Source organism: Callorhinchus milii, unplaced genomic scaffold (genome assembly GCF_018977255.1).
Source record: "Callorhinchus milii isolate IMCB2004 unplaced genomic scaffold, IMCB_Cmil_1.0 Scaffold21, whole genome shotgun sequence".
NCBI classification, from domain to species: domain Eukaryota; kingdom Metazoa; phylum Chordata; class Chondrichthyes; order Chimaeriformes; family Callorhinchidae; genus Callorhinchus; species Callorhinchus milii.
This window is the reverse complement of record NW_024704762.1, coordinates 1,486,937-1,503,936: the sequence shown is the minus strand read 5'-3', so window position 1 is coordinate 1,503,936 and position 17,000 is coordinate 1,486,937. Positions and strand designations below refer to the sequence as shown.

The window sequence follows — 17,000 nt, the reverse complement described above, 5'->3', positions numbered from 1 at the left end:
CAAAACCACTTCTCACATTCCCGCCTCAAGCCAAGCGACTGAGGTCTGTATATCCGCTGTGAGGATATTAATTTCCTCCCTTTCTCTGATTCAATGCTGTTGAGGTGGGGATCCTACAACAATGAGATCAATGGGCTGTGGTGTCCTCTCCAGCCAAAGCAAACCTCTCTCATGACCATGGGAAATGGGTTTCATTGATCGAGGCCTTGCTACCCTGCCCAGCACTGATCACTCAGACACCCAGTCAGGTGTAGCAGCCCCTCTGACTGCTCGGAGCTGGTGCCATTTCATTGCTTTTGTAGGAGGTTTTTGCTGGGTGCAAAATTATAATAATAATAATCCTTGCATTTGATATCGTGCCTCATCACGTCTTTGAGACGTCTCAGAGCACTTCACAGGATACACTGTAAAGTGAATTGGCTGTATATTTGTGGGCGAAACGCATCAGCCAATTGCGCACAGCAGCGTCCCACAAACACTCATGGATTGAAGTGACTAAAGTATTATTAACCCCAGGAAAGTGATCCACCAATTGACTAACAACTGGATTCCTACTTACTGCTGATAAACAGAAGCGTGTGGAGTAAGGAATCAAACCCAGGTCTCTCGCTTGCGAGGCGAGTGCTCTAACCACTGACCAACAGGACTCCACAAATTCGCTGCAATGTTCCCCTACAAAATACACAGCTGCTGCACTTTCCACGCATGACATGGTCGCCTGACGCCGTTTCCGACACGCATGTGCTAACAACGTACAGTGTGTTGATTTGCTTGTCAGAACGGATCGGCTTCAAGATCCTCGTGCTGGTCGGTGGCTGCACTTTCAGCTGCTTCGCCCTGAAACTCTGAAACCCTCTTCCTCTATCGCCTGCCTTGCCCCTTCCCTGTTTTCAGAACACGCCAGAAGACCTTCCTCTTCGACCGTGCCTACGGTCATCTCCCTTCCCCCACTCTCCCCCTTCATGCGGCTCAGTGTCGAGCTCCGCCAATGTTATGCGCTCTGAGACGCTGCACCGCGTGAAGGGCGATGTGTAAAAGCAAGTTGTTGTTGTTGTTACAGCATTTCCCGGTTATTTGCCGACGCCCAGAAGGTGTTGAGACACGCCAACCAGGACCGGACGCTGGCCAGCTTCCAGCAGCTGCTCACCGTACTGAATCAGCTAGAGAGGAAACGCTCAGACCTGGCAGGTGAGTGTCACATACACCCCGCAAGGACTCAGCCAGGTAGCATGGAATCTGACTGACTGTACAGCGTAGCACTGGGGCCAGAGCTGATCGAGGGAGATGCCAGCCACCTTAGGGACCTTTGCTTAGAGTCCTGCAGCTCAGTGGTTAGAGCACTCTCCTCACGAGCAAGAGACCTGGTTTCTATTCCCAGCAAAGCGAAATACTGGGCAAGTTTCCTTACTCCACACACCTGTTTACCAGCAGTAAGTAGAAGCCCACTTGTTAGTCAATTGGCCAATCGCTTTTCCGGGGATAATAATCCCTTCCAAAAAAAATAATAATTTGATCACTCAATCCATGACTATTTGTGGGACGCTGCTGCGTGCAATTGGCTGCCACGTTTCGCCCACAAAATATACAGTCACTACACTTTACGGTATATCCTGTGAAGCGCTTTGAGACGTCTCGAAGACATGCTATATCAAGTGCAAAGATTATTATTACTATTATGTTTAAATCAATACTAATTTAATTTGCACAGCGCCTTTCACATCAGCAGGAGTCCCAAAGCGCTTCACAATCCTGGCTGGGTACCAAGGCTGGGGGAGGGTGTCTGACACATGTGGAAACCCATCACCATGCTTAAGAGTATCCAATCCAAACAGATGCATCCCACCTACACGTGGAAATCCCAGAGATAGATTGTTGGAATGGATTGGCTCCATCTCTCTCTCTCTCTCTCCCTCTGGAGGGACGCGACCTGCTTACCTAATTCCAGAGAGTATCAGGCACAGGTTGGCAAGAGCCAAGGCTTGTGGGGAGCCCAGAGTGTGTGTTGGGGTAACTGCTGGAGTCTAACCAGCTAAAACCACATAGCCGTTTGAGAGCGCTGTCCAGCCAACTTTCCCGCTGCTTGTCCAGCTAGGACCATCCCACCCATCAGGGCTTTGTGCTGCAGGGCTAACAGGAGCTGATGGGGAGGATTCCCTGACCCCAGTGACTGGTCGGCCCTTCCAGGTCCTGCCGATAAGCCAGGCTGAGCTGTGCGGTTATCGGCAGTGAGTGCCCTGGTACTGCCCTGATATGCGCAGCAGCCTGGTATGTGCAGCAATGCGGCAGCCGTGTGAACTCCGTGTAAACGGGGGCTGTAGGGGGGCGAGGCGCACTCTGCTGGCGGGGAGCGATGCGATTGGCTCAAGTCTTGGCTCGGGCCGGACTTGCTGCCATCCAGTGACACTTCTGAGCCCCGGCCCAGCCATTACTGCAAATCAATAGACCGAGTGGAACCTGGGCTCAGCTCCAAACCACTGGCTGGAGTTTGGATTTCAAGTGGAGAGGTGACGTCTGCCGGTTTTCAGGAAATGTGAGCCAGAAGCGATCGATCGGGGAGATGTGGGGGAAGGGGGTGAGTGGCTTTCTGATTCTCTCTCTCTGTCTCCGCTGTTGTGCACAGAGCAAGGAGCCGGTCAGGAGACATGAAGCTGAATTAATAACAATAATAACAACCCCTAATATTTTGCCGCCTTTCATGCCAGAACTATGTGCCGCAGTCTATCCCACTACCATAAAGTGTAGTGACTGTATTCCTGTGTGCTACTGTGGAGTCCTGTAGCTCACAAGCAAGAGGACCTGGGTTCGATTCCTGGGCAGAGCGAAGCCTTAGGCAAGTTTCTCTACTCCACACGCCTCTCTGACCACACCTGTGGTTGCCTCCCCCGACCCTACTTCTCTCTTCCACTGCATCCAACCCCAGGAACTGTGCAGCGCTCCGAGACGCTATCCCGCATGAAAGGCGCTGTGCAAATGCAAGTTGTTGTTGTTTCAAGTCCCGACTTACAACCTTCTGAGGTATGTGGAGAAGTGCCTGTTGCTGTCCAGCAAGCACCGAGATGCTGGTGTTTCCATCACGTGTGTGATATTGTAACAACACAGTCTCTACCTAAATAGTGAAACCTCCATTTTGTACTGATGAGAGACACAATCTCTGATACGGTAGATAGGGTACCAGTGAGCCCTCGCTCCTGCACTGCAGCGTCTGACCCCAAATCCCTGTTCCTCTCCAAACCCTTTTATATTGTTCAATGTGTCAGCCTGGCTCAGTGGGTAGCACTCTCTCACCTCGGAGTTGGATGGTTGTGGATTCAGTTAGGATATTGGATTCACACAGCCTTGGCTTGTTCAGGTGTATGTTAAAGATTCCGTGGCACTATTGGAAAGAGAAGGGAGTTTCTCTCTCCCGGTGTCCTGGGCCTATAAATCCCCCAAATAAAATGAATCATTCATTTCACGGCTGTTCGTGGGACACTGCTCTGCGCAAATTGGCTGCCGTGTCACACTTTACAATAAATCCTTTGAAGCGCTTTGAAACGCGTCCTGACGTGAAAGATTTTGCAAGGATTTTGATTATGATTTGTGTGTTGGGGGCAGTTAGAGAGATGGAGACGGAGAAGGGTTTGGAAGTGGTTTGGAGGGGTGAGAGAGGAGAAGAGAGCAAAGGTCACTTGTAAGCGCTGTAACCTCACATCACTTGTTCTGCAAATCCCATATCAGAGAAAATAATCCTGTTAGGAGTTTCCTCAGTGCCTCCCTGTGGCTTTACAGTGCGTGTGGTGTGGTGGGGGGGAGCCCCCTCAACCTGTTGGTTATATACTTGTCCGGTAATTTGGGGGGAGAAGAGGTGGGTATGAAACACATGGAGGAAAAATAGTGGGCGAACAGAGTCCAGGAAACATACCCCCCACACAGCACTCACAATCCCTTCTTGTCTCGGTTTTACTGGGAAACCAGCAGCTGTGTTAAGCTGTGTCTTAAACAGTTAAGCTGATTTGAAACGGGTGCCTTAAGGATACTGAGCAGAAGGAAAGTCTCGGATCTTTTGTTTGTTACTCAAGATCTTATTTGGGTCTTTCTTCCCCCACTCCATCCCCGTGGGTCAGAACACTTTCTGATTTATTTATCGTCTAATTGATGCGCTCTGACAGACGACAGGTTTTTAATGCCCACCAACTGTGAGGTCATTGAGAATTAAACCTGACGCTGAGGTGGTTTATCCTTTACTGAAATGCCGGCAGGTTCCAGCTGCAGGAGATTGGAAGAGGGGCAGCGATTTACTGGCTGCTGTTACTCCGGATCTGATGTGGGACTTCCCTCCTCCCTCCCTTCCCCCTTCTCTCTCTCTCTTTCCCCCCCCCTCCCCATCACCCATTTCTTTGGGGTCCACCTGTGGCTCTTAGATTTTGTTCCTGGGAGCTCGGGCAGTAATCTCGAAATGGAGAGAGTGAGAGAGAGTGAACAGTCATAATAATAATAATCCTTACATTTAATTCAGCGCCTTTCACGTCAGGATGATGTCTTTAACATGATTTACACAATTTACTGTAAAGTGTAGTGACTGTATCTTTGAAGGCAAATGGAGCAGCTAATTTGCGCACATCAATGTCCCACAAACAACCAAGTGGTCATTTGATCTGAGGCATTGTTGACCAGGACACAGCGAGAGAGAAACTTCTTTCTCTTTTTTGAATAATGTGATGGTGGAGTCCTGTAGCTCAGTGGTTAGAGCACTCGCTTTGCAAGCGAGACACCAGGCAGAGCGAGACCGTGGGCAAGTTTCCTTACTCCACTCGCCTCATAATAATCCCTCAAAAAAAAAAAAAATTGGTCACTTCAATCCACGACTGTTTGTGGGACACTGCTGTGCACAATTAGCTGCCGCACTTCGCCCACAAATATACAGTCAATTCACTCTACAGTATATTCTGTGAAGCGCTTTGAGACGTCGAGAAGACATGAAAAGCGCTCTGTATCAAATGCAAGGATTATTATTATTATTATGGTGTCTTTGGGCCCTGAACAGACACAAACAGGATCTCGGTTTAATGTTCCTCTATCAGACAATGCTCGGCACTGGAGTATCAGCCTAGACCAGATTATGTGAGTTCCAATATGAGTGGGAGCTTGAACCCATGAGAGGCGAGAGTGCTAATTACTAGTTAAATTATGGTTAAATTATGAGGACGGGTTGGATAAACTTGGTCTCTATTCCCTTGAGTTTAGAAGGTTGAGGGCTGATCTGATTGAGGTTTTTCAAAATAATAACGAGATTTCGGGTAGATACAGAGAAACTATTTTCTCTGGTGGGAGAATCCAGAACAAGGGGGGCATCATCTAAAATTAGAGCCAGGCCATTTAGGAGTGAAATCAGGCGGCAGTTTTTCACCCAAAGGGGAGTGGGAATCTGGCACTCTCTCCCCCAATGATCCATTCATATCTCACATCTTCAAGACTGAGGTGGATAGATATTTGTTGGGTTAGGGTATTAAGGGATATGAGGCAAGGGATATTGGAATTGAGGTACAGATCAGCCATGATCTTATAGAATGGTGGAACAGTTGCAAGGGGCTGAATGGCCTCCTCCTGTTTCTATGTTTCTATTGAGCCAGGCAAACACACATGTGTCACAAACACTGCTAACACCCAATATACAATACATTCCAGTACCTCAGCCCCCACTACTGTATGGTTGCTTCTCTATGTTCATCCACATACCAGGCATTCACGTGTTTAACCTCGTTCAGGTCCTCAATACCTGAGAGATGCTGTATTAATTGTATAATTGATATTTCATATTTTTGAGGGGTGCCAAGTGATGGTAACACTATACACTATATGGCACGCTTCCCTGAGGGTGATGTGAGACACATCGGAGTGCGATGGCTGAGCTAAATTGGAGGTGTTAAGGGCAGACGTTTAGATTGGTCAGCCGGGTGAGACACAAGCGGAAAACCATCCCCGTGCTTGAGATTCTCCAAACCACACTAAGAGCTCCACACTTGTACGCCACTTGCGCATGGAAGTTTCCCTGTGTCTGGAATGGAATGCACACTCTCTCTCTCTCTCTCTCTCACTGGAGGCACAGGCTCTGCTTACGTAATTCCGGAGAGTATTAGGCGCAGGTTGGCAAGAGCCAAGGCTTGGGGGGAGCTCAGAGTGTCCGTTAGGTTCTCTTAGATCCAGCCTGGGGCTGTGATATTGTGAGATGGTGTGGATTTGGAGGAGCAGTGTGAACCCAGGCTGGTTTTCTCCAGCAGGAATCCCAATCCGAGACTACCTGAGGCCGGATCAGACCCTCTCCCAATTCCTCCGGAAGAACGCCTCACTTCCCCAAAATGTGGTTCGTGACCTGATGATGGCACATTTAGCCCCGGAGCAGGTAATGGGGAGCGACAGGGGTCAGGGAGGGAGGGATGGGGAGAGGAGTGGGTGGGAGTGGGGCAGGAAGTGACGGGCTAGGCGAAGGGCAAGCAGGAAGGGGAGAGGTTGTGTGGTCGGTGTTGTTGGGGTGGGGAGGTGGATATTGGCCCGGGAGAGGTATCGATGGGCCTCCTTTGTTCGCTCTTTCACCTCCTCTCTCTCTCCCTCTCCCCTCTCTCTCTTTGACGATGTGGTTGTGCCTGTGTCAGGTGGTCCTGGCCAGCGCTGGAGGGAGCCTGAAGCCGCTGGTTTGCAACAAGTCCCGCCTGGCCAAGGTCTTGAGCTCAGCCAACAAAAATAGCTTTGAGCGTATGCAGCAGAGTCTGTGTGCCGTTCCCGAGGAGACGCTGGAACAAGCCAAGCGCCTCTTCCTCACCCAGGTGGACCTTGGCAAGCTTCTGAGGGTGAGTGTCAAATCCGTTCACGCCCTGGGACCTCCTTGCCTCTCCCACCTGCGTACTCCCCAACCTCCGCTCGACTGGCTCCAGCCTCCTGCCTGTCCCTCGTGCCCTCCATCACACCATCGGTGGCCGCGTTGTCAGCCACTGCGCCCTGAAACTCTGGAACACTGTCAATCACTGTCCCTCCGCCTTCTTTCCACATCTTCAGATCGTGCCTGAAGACCTTCATGTTCAACGGTGCCTATGGTCACCTCCCCCTCCCCTGGGCTTAGTGTTGTGCTTCCGCCACTGTCAAGCTCTGGGACGCCGCCCTGTGTGAGAGGCACTGTGTGAATGCAATGTTGTTGTATCACAGCACTCAGTAAACACTATCAGAACAACAACAACATGACATTTATAGAGCGCCTTTCACGTCGGGAGGACGTCCCAAAGCGCTGAACAGTCAGGTGTCGGGGTCCGAGCATGGGGGCAGGGGTGGGGTAGGGGGAGGGGTGCGGTAGTGGGAGGGAAGGCAGAGAGGTGGGAGGGAGACCAAAGGCACAGTCGAAGGGAAGGTTCTCAGACTGGCCTTAAAGGAGGCGAGGGAGGAAGCGAGACGAAGGGACCATGGGATGGAGTTCCAGAGTGTGGGGGCAGAGAGGCTGAAAGCCCGTCCACCGATGGGAGGGCGGGTTGGGCGGGAGACATGGAGCAGACCGGAGCCTGATGAACAGAGGGAGCGGGCAGGTTGGTAGGGAGTCAGCAGGGCAGAGAGGTACCTGGATGACCTTAAAGGTAAGGACGACGATCTTGAACTCGATCCTCTGGGGGATGGGGAGCCAGTGGAGTTGGGCGAGGGTAGGAGTGATGGGGTCGGGCGAGGGTAGGAGTGATGGGGTCGGGCGAGGGTGGCAGTGATGGGGTCAGGCGAGGGTGGCAGTGATGGGGTTGGGCGAGGGTGGGAGTGATGGGGTTGGGCGAGGGTGGGAGTGATGGGGTCGGGTGAGGGTGGGAGTGATGGGGTCGGGTGAGGGTGGGAGTGATGGGGTCGGGCGAGGGTGGCAGTGATGGGGTCGCGGAGTCTGGTGTGTGAGAGCACACGAGCTGCAGAGTTTTGGATGATCTGCAGGTTGTGAAGGGAAGAGTTGGGAAGGCCAATGAGGAGGGAGTTCCCGTAGTCGAGCCTTGAGGTGATGAATGTGTGGATGAGGGTTTGGGGCCCTGAGGGGTGAGGCAGTGGCGGAGTCTGGCAATGTTGCGGAGGTGATGGTAGGCAGTGTCGGCCAGGGCGCGGACGTGGGGGAGAAAAGATAGTTCAGGGTCAAACAAGACCCTCAGGTTCCTGACCGGCTCAGTGAGGGTGAGTGGCAGCCGTGGAGGCTGATGGTGCAGCGCCCGAGGTGCGGAGACGCTGTCGCGAGCTAATCAGGAGGGCCTCGGTCTTGCTGACGTTGAGTTGGAGAAAGTTGGCTCTCGACAGGACTTGATGTCGGACAGACAGTCGGTCAGGACACCAGTAGTCCTTTACAGCAAGATGGGATACCCACTCCAAGGCCACTTTAACTCCTTGCTCCATCAGCAAACCTCTTTGTGATTTGAAGGCCTGGAATTCTACCTCGTCGTAGCCTGCAGGACCATTTTTGTCTTAAAATTTAATATAATTATAATGATGACAATAATAACTATCCTCGTCTTTAGTCTGCGGAAACATTTCGCCAGAGACGTTCACAGTTCAAGAGCTTCAGGGTTATTGCTGTTGAGTGCATTTGTGGAGAGGTAATAATAATAATAATAATAATCCTTGCATTTGCTATAACGCCTTATCACATCGTTGAGATGTGTCAAACCCTTCACAGAATATACTGTAAAGTGGATGATTCAATGTATATTTGTGGATGAAAAATACACATTTTATAATAATAATTTTGTACAACAATAAGCCACGTTCTGTGCAATCTTGCATTTTAAGGCAAAAGTTTTAATATCTTTTAATTCCCTGCCCTTTTGCCAACCTCCCCCCCACCCCCTTAATTCCTCTGCTGCACAAGTCTCTGTCCATCTCTCTCTTTTGAGTGTCCCTATCTATTCCACACCCTCACAACCCCCTGTGACCTCAGCTCGAACAGTTGGTACTGATTTAAAGGCTCCGCTGCCTTGTCATAGTTTGTCCTCATCGACGCTTTCATCACGCCCAGGCCTCACCACACTAACTGTCTGCTCGCCGGCCGCCCAACTCTTCCCCCCACAAGCTGCAGATTATCCAGAACTCTGCAGCTTTTGTAACATAATGATAATGATGACAATAGTAACTATCCTTGTCTTCAGTCTGCGGACCTCTCCTCTCTCATCTGGCGTAGACAGAGCACTCCACTGACCGCTCCCACTGTGACAATGCTTCCTCAGGACTCTGCGACATGTCATCACTGAAAACTGTTTGCCCCCGTTACCCCCTCTCCCCCCCTCCCCGGAGAGCTTACTGTGTCTCCCACAATAAGCTCCATGAACCAATCGCCCCCACCAAACCCCCACCCTCGCCCGGCTCCACTGGCTCCCCATCCCCCCCAAGAGGAGTTGAAGATTTTTGTCCCCACTTTTAAAGTCCTCCATGGACTTCTTCTCCCTACCTCTGCGATCTGTTAACACCTAACCAACCTGCCTCCTGCCTCCACTCGGCGGGCACAGGCCTGCTCCATATCCCCTGCCCTGTCCACTCCACCATCAGAGTTGGGCCTTTAACCCTTCTGCCCCACCTCCCCCTATGGAACTTCATCCCGGAGCCCCTCCACCTCGCCCCCTCCCTCGCCTCCTTCAAGGCCCATCTCAGGACCTTCCTCTTTGACTGTGCGTCCGGTCACCTTAGAGTACACTCACAGTATATTTACAGTGTATTCTGGGAAGTACTTTGAGACGTCTCGAAGACCTGATAAGGCACTATATCAAATGCAAGGATTATTATTGTATCAAACCCTTCACTGTCCAGTGCTTTGGGACATCCTCCTGCTGTGAAAGGCGCTGCATAAATTTAATTTGTTGTTGTTATTGACCGGCGTAACCCTCACTCCCCTCATTTTCTCCTCAGGACAGTCTGCCCTCCAGCCCGGAGAGCATGCTGGAGGTGATGGACGCTATGGAGCACTTTATCCAGGGAATGTCGTCTCTCCTCCAGGAGGTAAACTGGATTTCTCCTCCCATTCCACCACCTCCCTGACTCCCTGACAGACAGGAGACCTCTCCTCTCTCATCTGGCGTAGCACAGCACTCCACTAACCGCTCCCACTGTGACCATGCTCTGCGACACGCGATCACTGAAAACTATTTAATCATCCTTATGCTCCTTGCATTTGAGCGCCTTACCCCATCATCACACCCCTCCCTCCTTTCCCTCTCCCTCTCTCCCCCTCCCCGCCCCCTCTCTCCTCTCCCCGCCCTCTCTCTCCCCCTACCGCTCTCTCTCCCCCTCCCCCCCACTCTCTCTCCCCCCTCCCCGCGCTCTCTCTCCTCCTTCCCACCCCCTCCTCCCTTCCCCGCGCTCTCACTCCCTCTCCCACTCCCTGCGCCCTCTCTCACTCCCTGCCTCCTCCCTGAGCCCTCTCTCCCCACTCTCTCCCCCCTCTCTCCCCCTCAGTGACTGACGTTCCCTCTCTGTGTCCCAACCCAGTTTTCCCAGGTGACCAGTTTCCGGGATTTCCGGGACGAGGTGCAGTGGCTGACTAACGCCCCCACGGGAGGGTCCCCGAAGCTCATGTTTCAGGCCATCTCCCGCATCGTGTGTGGTCACCCTGAGGCAGGGGGGCTGCGCGTCCCCTCACTCAACTGGTATGAGGACAACGACTACAAGCTCTTGTTTGGCAGAAACAGCACAGACCAGAAAGCCATCAGCTTCGACAATTCAACACGTGAGTAACGCCTCCCACCCCCTCCCCACTCCCTCGGCCACAATAGGGGTGGGCGATAGGGACAATAGGGACGGGGCCGGGAGGCAGGGGCAGAGCTGGGTGGTGGGGGTGGGGGCAGGGGCTGGGCTGTGGTGTGATTAGATCTGTTTGCCTCTCGTGCAGCTCCTCACTGCAAAGATCTGGTCAGGAATCTAGAATCCAACCCCATCTCTCGCATCATGTGGCGGGGAATCAAACCGCTCTTCATTGGCAAAATCCTCTACACCCCAAACACTCCCACCACGTGGAAAATCATGAAAGAGGTAAGACTCCATTTACACACTCCTTTCATGCCATGAGGACATCTCAAAGCACTTCATAGGATATACTGTAAAATACGCAGCAGCCAATTTGCATACAGCAACATCCCACAAACAGCCATGGCCTGAGGGAACGATTTTATTTGGGGGGTTGTTGTCCAGGACACCGGGAATGAGAAGCTCCCTTCTCTCTCCAAATGGTGCTGTGGGCACTTTAACATAGACCTGAACAGGTACAGACAGGACCTCAGTTTGGTGTCTCATTCGAAGATCGGAATCTCAGACAATGCAATGCTCCCCCAGTGCTGCACTGCAATGTCAGTCTGGATGGTATCCATTCACAGTGCCAACATGAACCCACAACCTTTTGACCCGGGTGTGAGCATGAGTGCTACCGCCTACGTAGTTGTGTGTGTGGGGGGGTGGGGCGTGGAATTTGTTTCTTGTAACCTGTCAGTTTGTTCAGGTTTTGGACATTATTAAACCTCTCCGCTCTGTGCAGGTAAACCGCACGTTTGAGGAGCTGAGCTTGCTGCGGGAGGTGCGGGGGTCTTGGGCCGAAATCGGCCCCCAGATCTGGAAGTTCTTGGAAAGCAGCCGGGAGGTTCACCTGCTTCAGGTGAGTGCGGGGGGCGGGGGGGTTAGCGGGGGAGGGGTGGTGTCAGACAAGCAGGGGAGGGACCCAGCATGGAGGGGAGATGCTGGGAGGGGGGGAGGCAGGAGGTGCACGGTGGGAGGGGCTGAGACGAGAGGGCTGTGGGAGCGGAGGGGCTGGGAAGGGAGGGGCTGGGAAGGGGGGTGCCGAAAGGGGAGGGGTGCGGGAGTGGGCGGGCAGGGAGGATGGGGCCAGGAGTTGCTAGGTGGGAGGGGAGGTGCTTAGGAGCAAGTGCTGGGGGAGTGGAGGGGCTGGCGTGGTAAGGAGGGGAGGGACACGGCAAGGAGGGGCACAGCCAGGGGGTGGGGAGTGAGGAGCCAAGAGGGTGGTGAAGTGGAGGGAGAGGGTGGGGCTGTGAGGGAGGGGCGGTGCCAGGCAGGGCAGGGCATGGAGGGGCTCATCAGCGGCTGTGTTATTGACAGCGCAGCGAGTGAGTTTTCAGGCTGACGGGCAGTCACTGTGATGGAGCCGGGATTCTCTGATCTGATGTGATTGTGGTCGGTCTCTCTCCCCAGAAGATGCTGAGGAACCCGTCTGTGTCGGAGCTGGTGGACCTGCAGCTGAACTCCAGCGGCTGGGATGCTGCCAGCGTCGCCACCTTCCTGTCTAACGGCAGCGCGGAGCCCTCCAGCTCGGCCGGCTACACCTGGAAGCGAGCGTACGGGGAGGTGGATCAGATGATCCACTCGCTGTCCAAGGTCATCGAGGTACAGAGCATGTGCTCCCGTGACAGGCCTGTGATGAGGCGCCTTCTGATGTGGTCCACGCATGGGCCAGTGCGTGACTGGAGGGGCAGCAAGTTACCACCCGAGGGAGAGAGGGGAGAGGCCGGCTGGCCAGGGGCAGGGCTGGATGGATGGGAGGTGGAGTGGTCGGGTGGTAAGGAGTGGGCCTGAGTGGATGGGTGGGGCCAGTGTGTGTCTCTCTCTGTCCCTAACAGTGTGTGTGTCTCTCTGTCCCTAACAGTTTGTGTCTCTCTCTGTCCCTAACAGTGTGTGTCTCTGAACAAACTGGAGGCGGTGGCCACAGAGGACGTGTTGGTGGTCCGAGCGTTAGAGCTGCTGGAGGAGCGTCAGTTCTGGGCTGGGGTGGTCTTCCAGATGAACGAAAGTGAGACCCCCGACCTGCAGCCGCACATCACGTACAAAATCAGGATGGACATCGACGACGTCACTCGGACAAACAAGATCAAGGACAGGTCTGGCTCCAGATCTCCTTGTCAAATGCAACAGGGTTTGATGTTCCTAGGAATATTTTGTTCATACAACAACAACTTGCATTTATAGAGCGCTCCTCATCCTCAATTGGTTCTGGATCCATCCAGATGCCGTCCTTCGGATGAGATGCTAAACTGCAGTCCCGTCTGCCTGTTCAGGTGGACATTAATGATCCCGCAGCTCTATTCAAAAAGAGTGGGACATGCAAAAATGCAAGGATTATTGTTACTATTATGTTATACACCAGCTGCACCCGTTGCTGCTTCACTTGCAACCAATTTGGAATGTAGATTAACACAGACAGACAAATATTTCATCTTTATTTCTTCTCATCTGAGAGGACTTCTGTGGGAGGACTCATTTTGGCCATGCTGTTCTTTAGTGGGCAACTCATTTTTGCATACTGTTGCAATCCTTTCAGCATTGAAGTGCAGCCGCGCTGATCTTTGTTCTTCAGTTTCATTCACTCTTCTGTCTAGAATTTTTACTTATCCTTGAAAGGTTTGATTTTCGCTTAGGTATCTTTATAATGATCAATATAAATGTATAATTCATATTCCTTGGGATGCACTCCTGACATTCAAGGCGCTTTAAAAATGTAATTTTGTTGTTGTTGCCGTGTCTGTGTCCGGTATTTTGTTCCCGCCGCCATTTGGCTGTGCTCTGTGACGCAGGATGCCATAGCCCCACGGTCAGCTGGCAGTGGTGTAACTGCAGCGAAAAATGCAATACTGAAATACATTTAAAGTCAGAACTTGTGAACAATAGAAGATAGCCGAACACAAATATGCCCACGTTACTCCCAGATGCAGTTCCTTTCAGATGAGGTATAAATCATGTCTGTACGCCAGTTGGTTATTGAGATCCTTCTTGAAGCACAGACAGACAGACTTTGTCGTTTTATTAGTATATATAAATATATAGGAACTCTCCCCCGTGACTTGCTCTGTGTTGGTTTTCACCAGCCGTCGGCACACGTGTGTGAACCCTGTGATTCTCTGCCCAGGTTCTGGGACCCGGGACCGTCAGCCGATCCCTTTGACGACCTGCGTTACATCTGGGGTGGCTTCGTATATATCCAGGACCTGGTAGAGGGGGCACTGGTGAGGGTGCTGACCGGCAGCGACCAGAAGACGGGCATTTACCTGCAGCAGATGCCGTATCCCTGCTACGTGGACGATGTGTAAGTGACAGAGCCCGAGCAACGTGATCAGTCGCTATCTTTCTCACTCACCTTCTCTGTCGCAGTCGCTCTTCCTCACTCACTCACTTTCACCCACACTCTCACTCACTTTCACCCACACTCTCATTTTATCTCCATCTCCCTCACACTCACTCACTCATACACTCGCACACACTCAAAGGAGCATCGATCTCACAATCCCAGAGAATGGGGACAGTCAGAGAGAATTTTGGGAAAGACTGGGATTGGAGGGAGTTGTACATATGTAGGATATATTTGTATGTATATATACTATATATATATCATTTCTCACCTACTGTGTATGTATATATGGGAATACACTGTATATATTATATATACTGTGTGTGTCGATGCACACAAAAAATTCTCCTAATTTTGGTTTTCCTTTTCAATCCAGTTTTTTGCGTGTGTTGAACCGCTCGCTACCTCTCTTCATGACCCTGGCCTGGATTTATTCGGTGGCCATGATCATTAAGGGGATGGTCCATGAAAAGGAGGCGCGGCTGAAAGAGACCATGAAGATCATGGGGCTGAGCAACGGCATCCTGTGGGTCAGCTGGTTCATCAGCAGCTTCATCCCCTTCCTCATCAGCTCTGCCTTCCTCATCCTGATCCTCAAGGTAAACCTTCCCAACATTGGGGAGTGGAATCAGTCTGGTGATAATCACCCCTCTCCCCGTTAGAGACTGTGTTCAGTTCTGGGCACCACACTTTAGGAAGGATGTCAAGGCATTGGAAAGGGTGCAAAGGAGATTTACAATAATTATTTGGGGAGGACAAGTTTGCAGTTCTTTGGGGATTGCGTAGGGGAGTGGGATTGATTTAGAAGCTCTTTTCAAAGAGCCGGCACAGACACGATAGGCGACTGCCCTCCTTCTGTGCTGTATAATTCTATAATATGATTTTCCCTGTGTCGGTTGAGTCACCCCCCACCCCCACTCCACCCCAGCCACATGTATGAGCTCTGCATCCGTTGTCTAAATGTGACACTGTGTTTTATCTCACACCCACCCAAGCATGGGATGGGAGGGGGAGGGGGGAGGGGTTGGCACATGTAAATATTAGCATTTCTTACCCATGCTGCTCATTGCAATGCTGCGTCTTTCGTCACTTCCCTCCTACATTATTCCCGGCTCGGGGTCAGACTCCACTGCCACTGTCAAACACTCCGAGACACTACACTGCGTGAAGGGCGCTATATAAGTTGTTCTATATCAAATGGCCGCCATATGGGTGTTGAGCTGGTTGATTGCTTGGCGTGTGCATGTTGGGCTGGTTGATTGCGTGGCGTGTGCATGTTGGGCTGGTTGATTGCGTGGCGTGTGCGTGTTGGGCTGGTTGATTGCGGGGCGTGTGCATGTTGGGCTAGTTGATTGCCTGGCGTGTGCGTGTTGTGTTGGTGCTCATTGAAGTAACTCTTGGTTGATGTTGCAGAAAGGCTCGATCCTACCGTACAGCGACCCCTCCGTGGTCTTCCTCTTCCTCGCCACCTTCGCCATCGCCACCATCATGCAGTGTTTCCTCATCAGCACCTTCTTCTCGGGCGCCAACCTAGCCGCAGCCTGCGGGGGCATCATCTACTTCTCTCTGTACCTGCCCTACGTGCTGTGTGTGGCCTGGCGTGACCACGTCACATACCCCCTCCGCATCGCTGCGGTGAGTTACCCTCCCCCAGCTCACCAGCCTGACCCAGAGCGGTCATAATAATAATAATCCTGGCATTTGATACAGCGCCTTATCACATCTTCGAGACTTCTCAAAGCGCTTCACAGGATATACCGTGAAGTGTAGTGACTGTATATTTTGTGGGCGAAACCCGGCAGCCAATTGCACACAGCAGTGTTCCCACAAACAGTCATGGATTGAACAACCAAGTTATTTTTTAAAAAGGATAATTAACCCCAACAAAGTGATCCGCCAATCGACTAACAACCGGGTTCCTTCTTACTGCGAGGTAAACAGATGCGTGTGGAGTGAGGAAACTTGCCCAACATTTCGCCGTGCCCGGGAATCAATTCCACTTGTCCCGTTGCGAGTCACGTGCTCTAATCACTGAGCTACAGGACTCAACTAACACAAAAGTAGAAGTCGTTGGGAGCATTCAGCAGGTCAGGCAGCAACTACAGAGAAAGGAAAGGGAGTTGATGACATCGATCTGAAACGTCAACTCACTTTCCTCTCTCCATAGATGCTGCCTGACCTGCTAAGTGTTCCCAGTGACTTCTCCAGTAACTAATCACCACTCCCCTCACCTGGTAGTGTTTGTGTCGCTCAGATATATGAGTGTTTGTGTCGGAGTCACTGTCTGGTGAAACCCCCTGACTCTGCCTAATGGACAAGCCGGTCAATAATAAATGAGTCTGACTGATTTGAGCTGGAAATGAAAGTGATTATCTGATTGATTGACTGATTGATTGATTGATGGAATATTTCCATCAATTCCTCCCGGTTTTATTCCTGTTCCTGAAGAGATGAGCAAGCGATTTTGTAATGAGTTCAGTGAAAGACTGACTGACATTCTTGCTCAATTTCAAGGGGGGGGGGGCATCATCTTAAAATTGGAGCCAGGCCATTTAGGAGTGAAATCAGGAGACAGTTATTCACCCAAAGGGTAATGTAAATCTGGAACGCTCTCCCCCAAAAGGCTATGGATGCTGGATCCATTCACATCTTCAAGACTGAGGTGGATAGATGTTTATTAGGTCAGGGTATCAAGGGATACTGGGCAAGGGCAGGTAATTGGAGTTGAGGTACAGATCAGCCATGATCTTATAGAATGGCGTAACAGGCTCAAGGGGCTGAATGGCCTCCTTCTGTTTCTATGTTTCTGTTTCAATCATACGATTTAGGAAAATGTTTCCCCTGATTCAAGCTTCAGGCAACTGCCCAGGAACATGAGGGAAGGATTTCTGTCTTTGAGTAACGTACA

The 17,000-nt window shown here is 51.6% G+C and overlaps 1 protein-coding gene across 1 annotated transcript in view; it reads left to right on the top strand.

Annotated features, from left to right (window-relative positions):
* LOC103188345 (phospholipid-transporting ATPase ABCA1-like) overlaps nt 1-17,000 on the top strand; it is a 79,518-nt gene that overhangs the window by 22,005 nt on the left and 40,513 nt on the right. The window contains exons 6-17 of the mRNA XM_042342629.1: nt 1,061-1,188; nt 6,258-6,379; nt 6,630-6,824; nt 9,880-9,969; nt 10,459-10,696; nt 10,859-10,998; nt 11,498-11,614; nt 12,166-12,357; nt 12,643-12,848; nt 13,874-14,050; nt 14,469-14,691; nt 15,506-15,727. Of these exons, the coding sequence (XP_042198563.1) occupies nt 1,061-1,188; nt 6,258-6,379; nt 6,630-6,824; nt 9,880-9,969; nt 10,459-10,696; nt 10,859-10,998; nt 11,498-11,614; nt 12,166-12,357; nt 12,643-12,848; nt 13,874-14,050; nt 14,469-14,691; nt 15,506-15,727 (2,050 nt within the window). The remainder of the gene's footprint in view (nt 1-1,060; nt 1,189-6,257; nt 6,380-6,629; nt 6,825-9,879; nt 9,970-10,458; nt 10,697-10,858; nt 10,999-11,497; nt 11,615-12,165; nt 12,358-12,642; nt 12,849-13,873; nt 14,051-14,468; nt 14,692-15,505; nt 15,728-17,000) is intronic.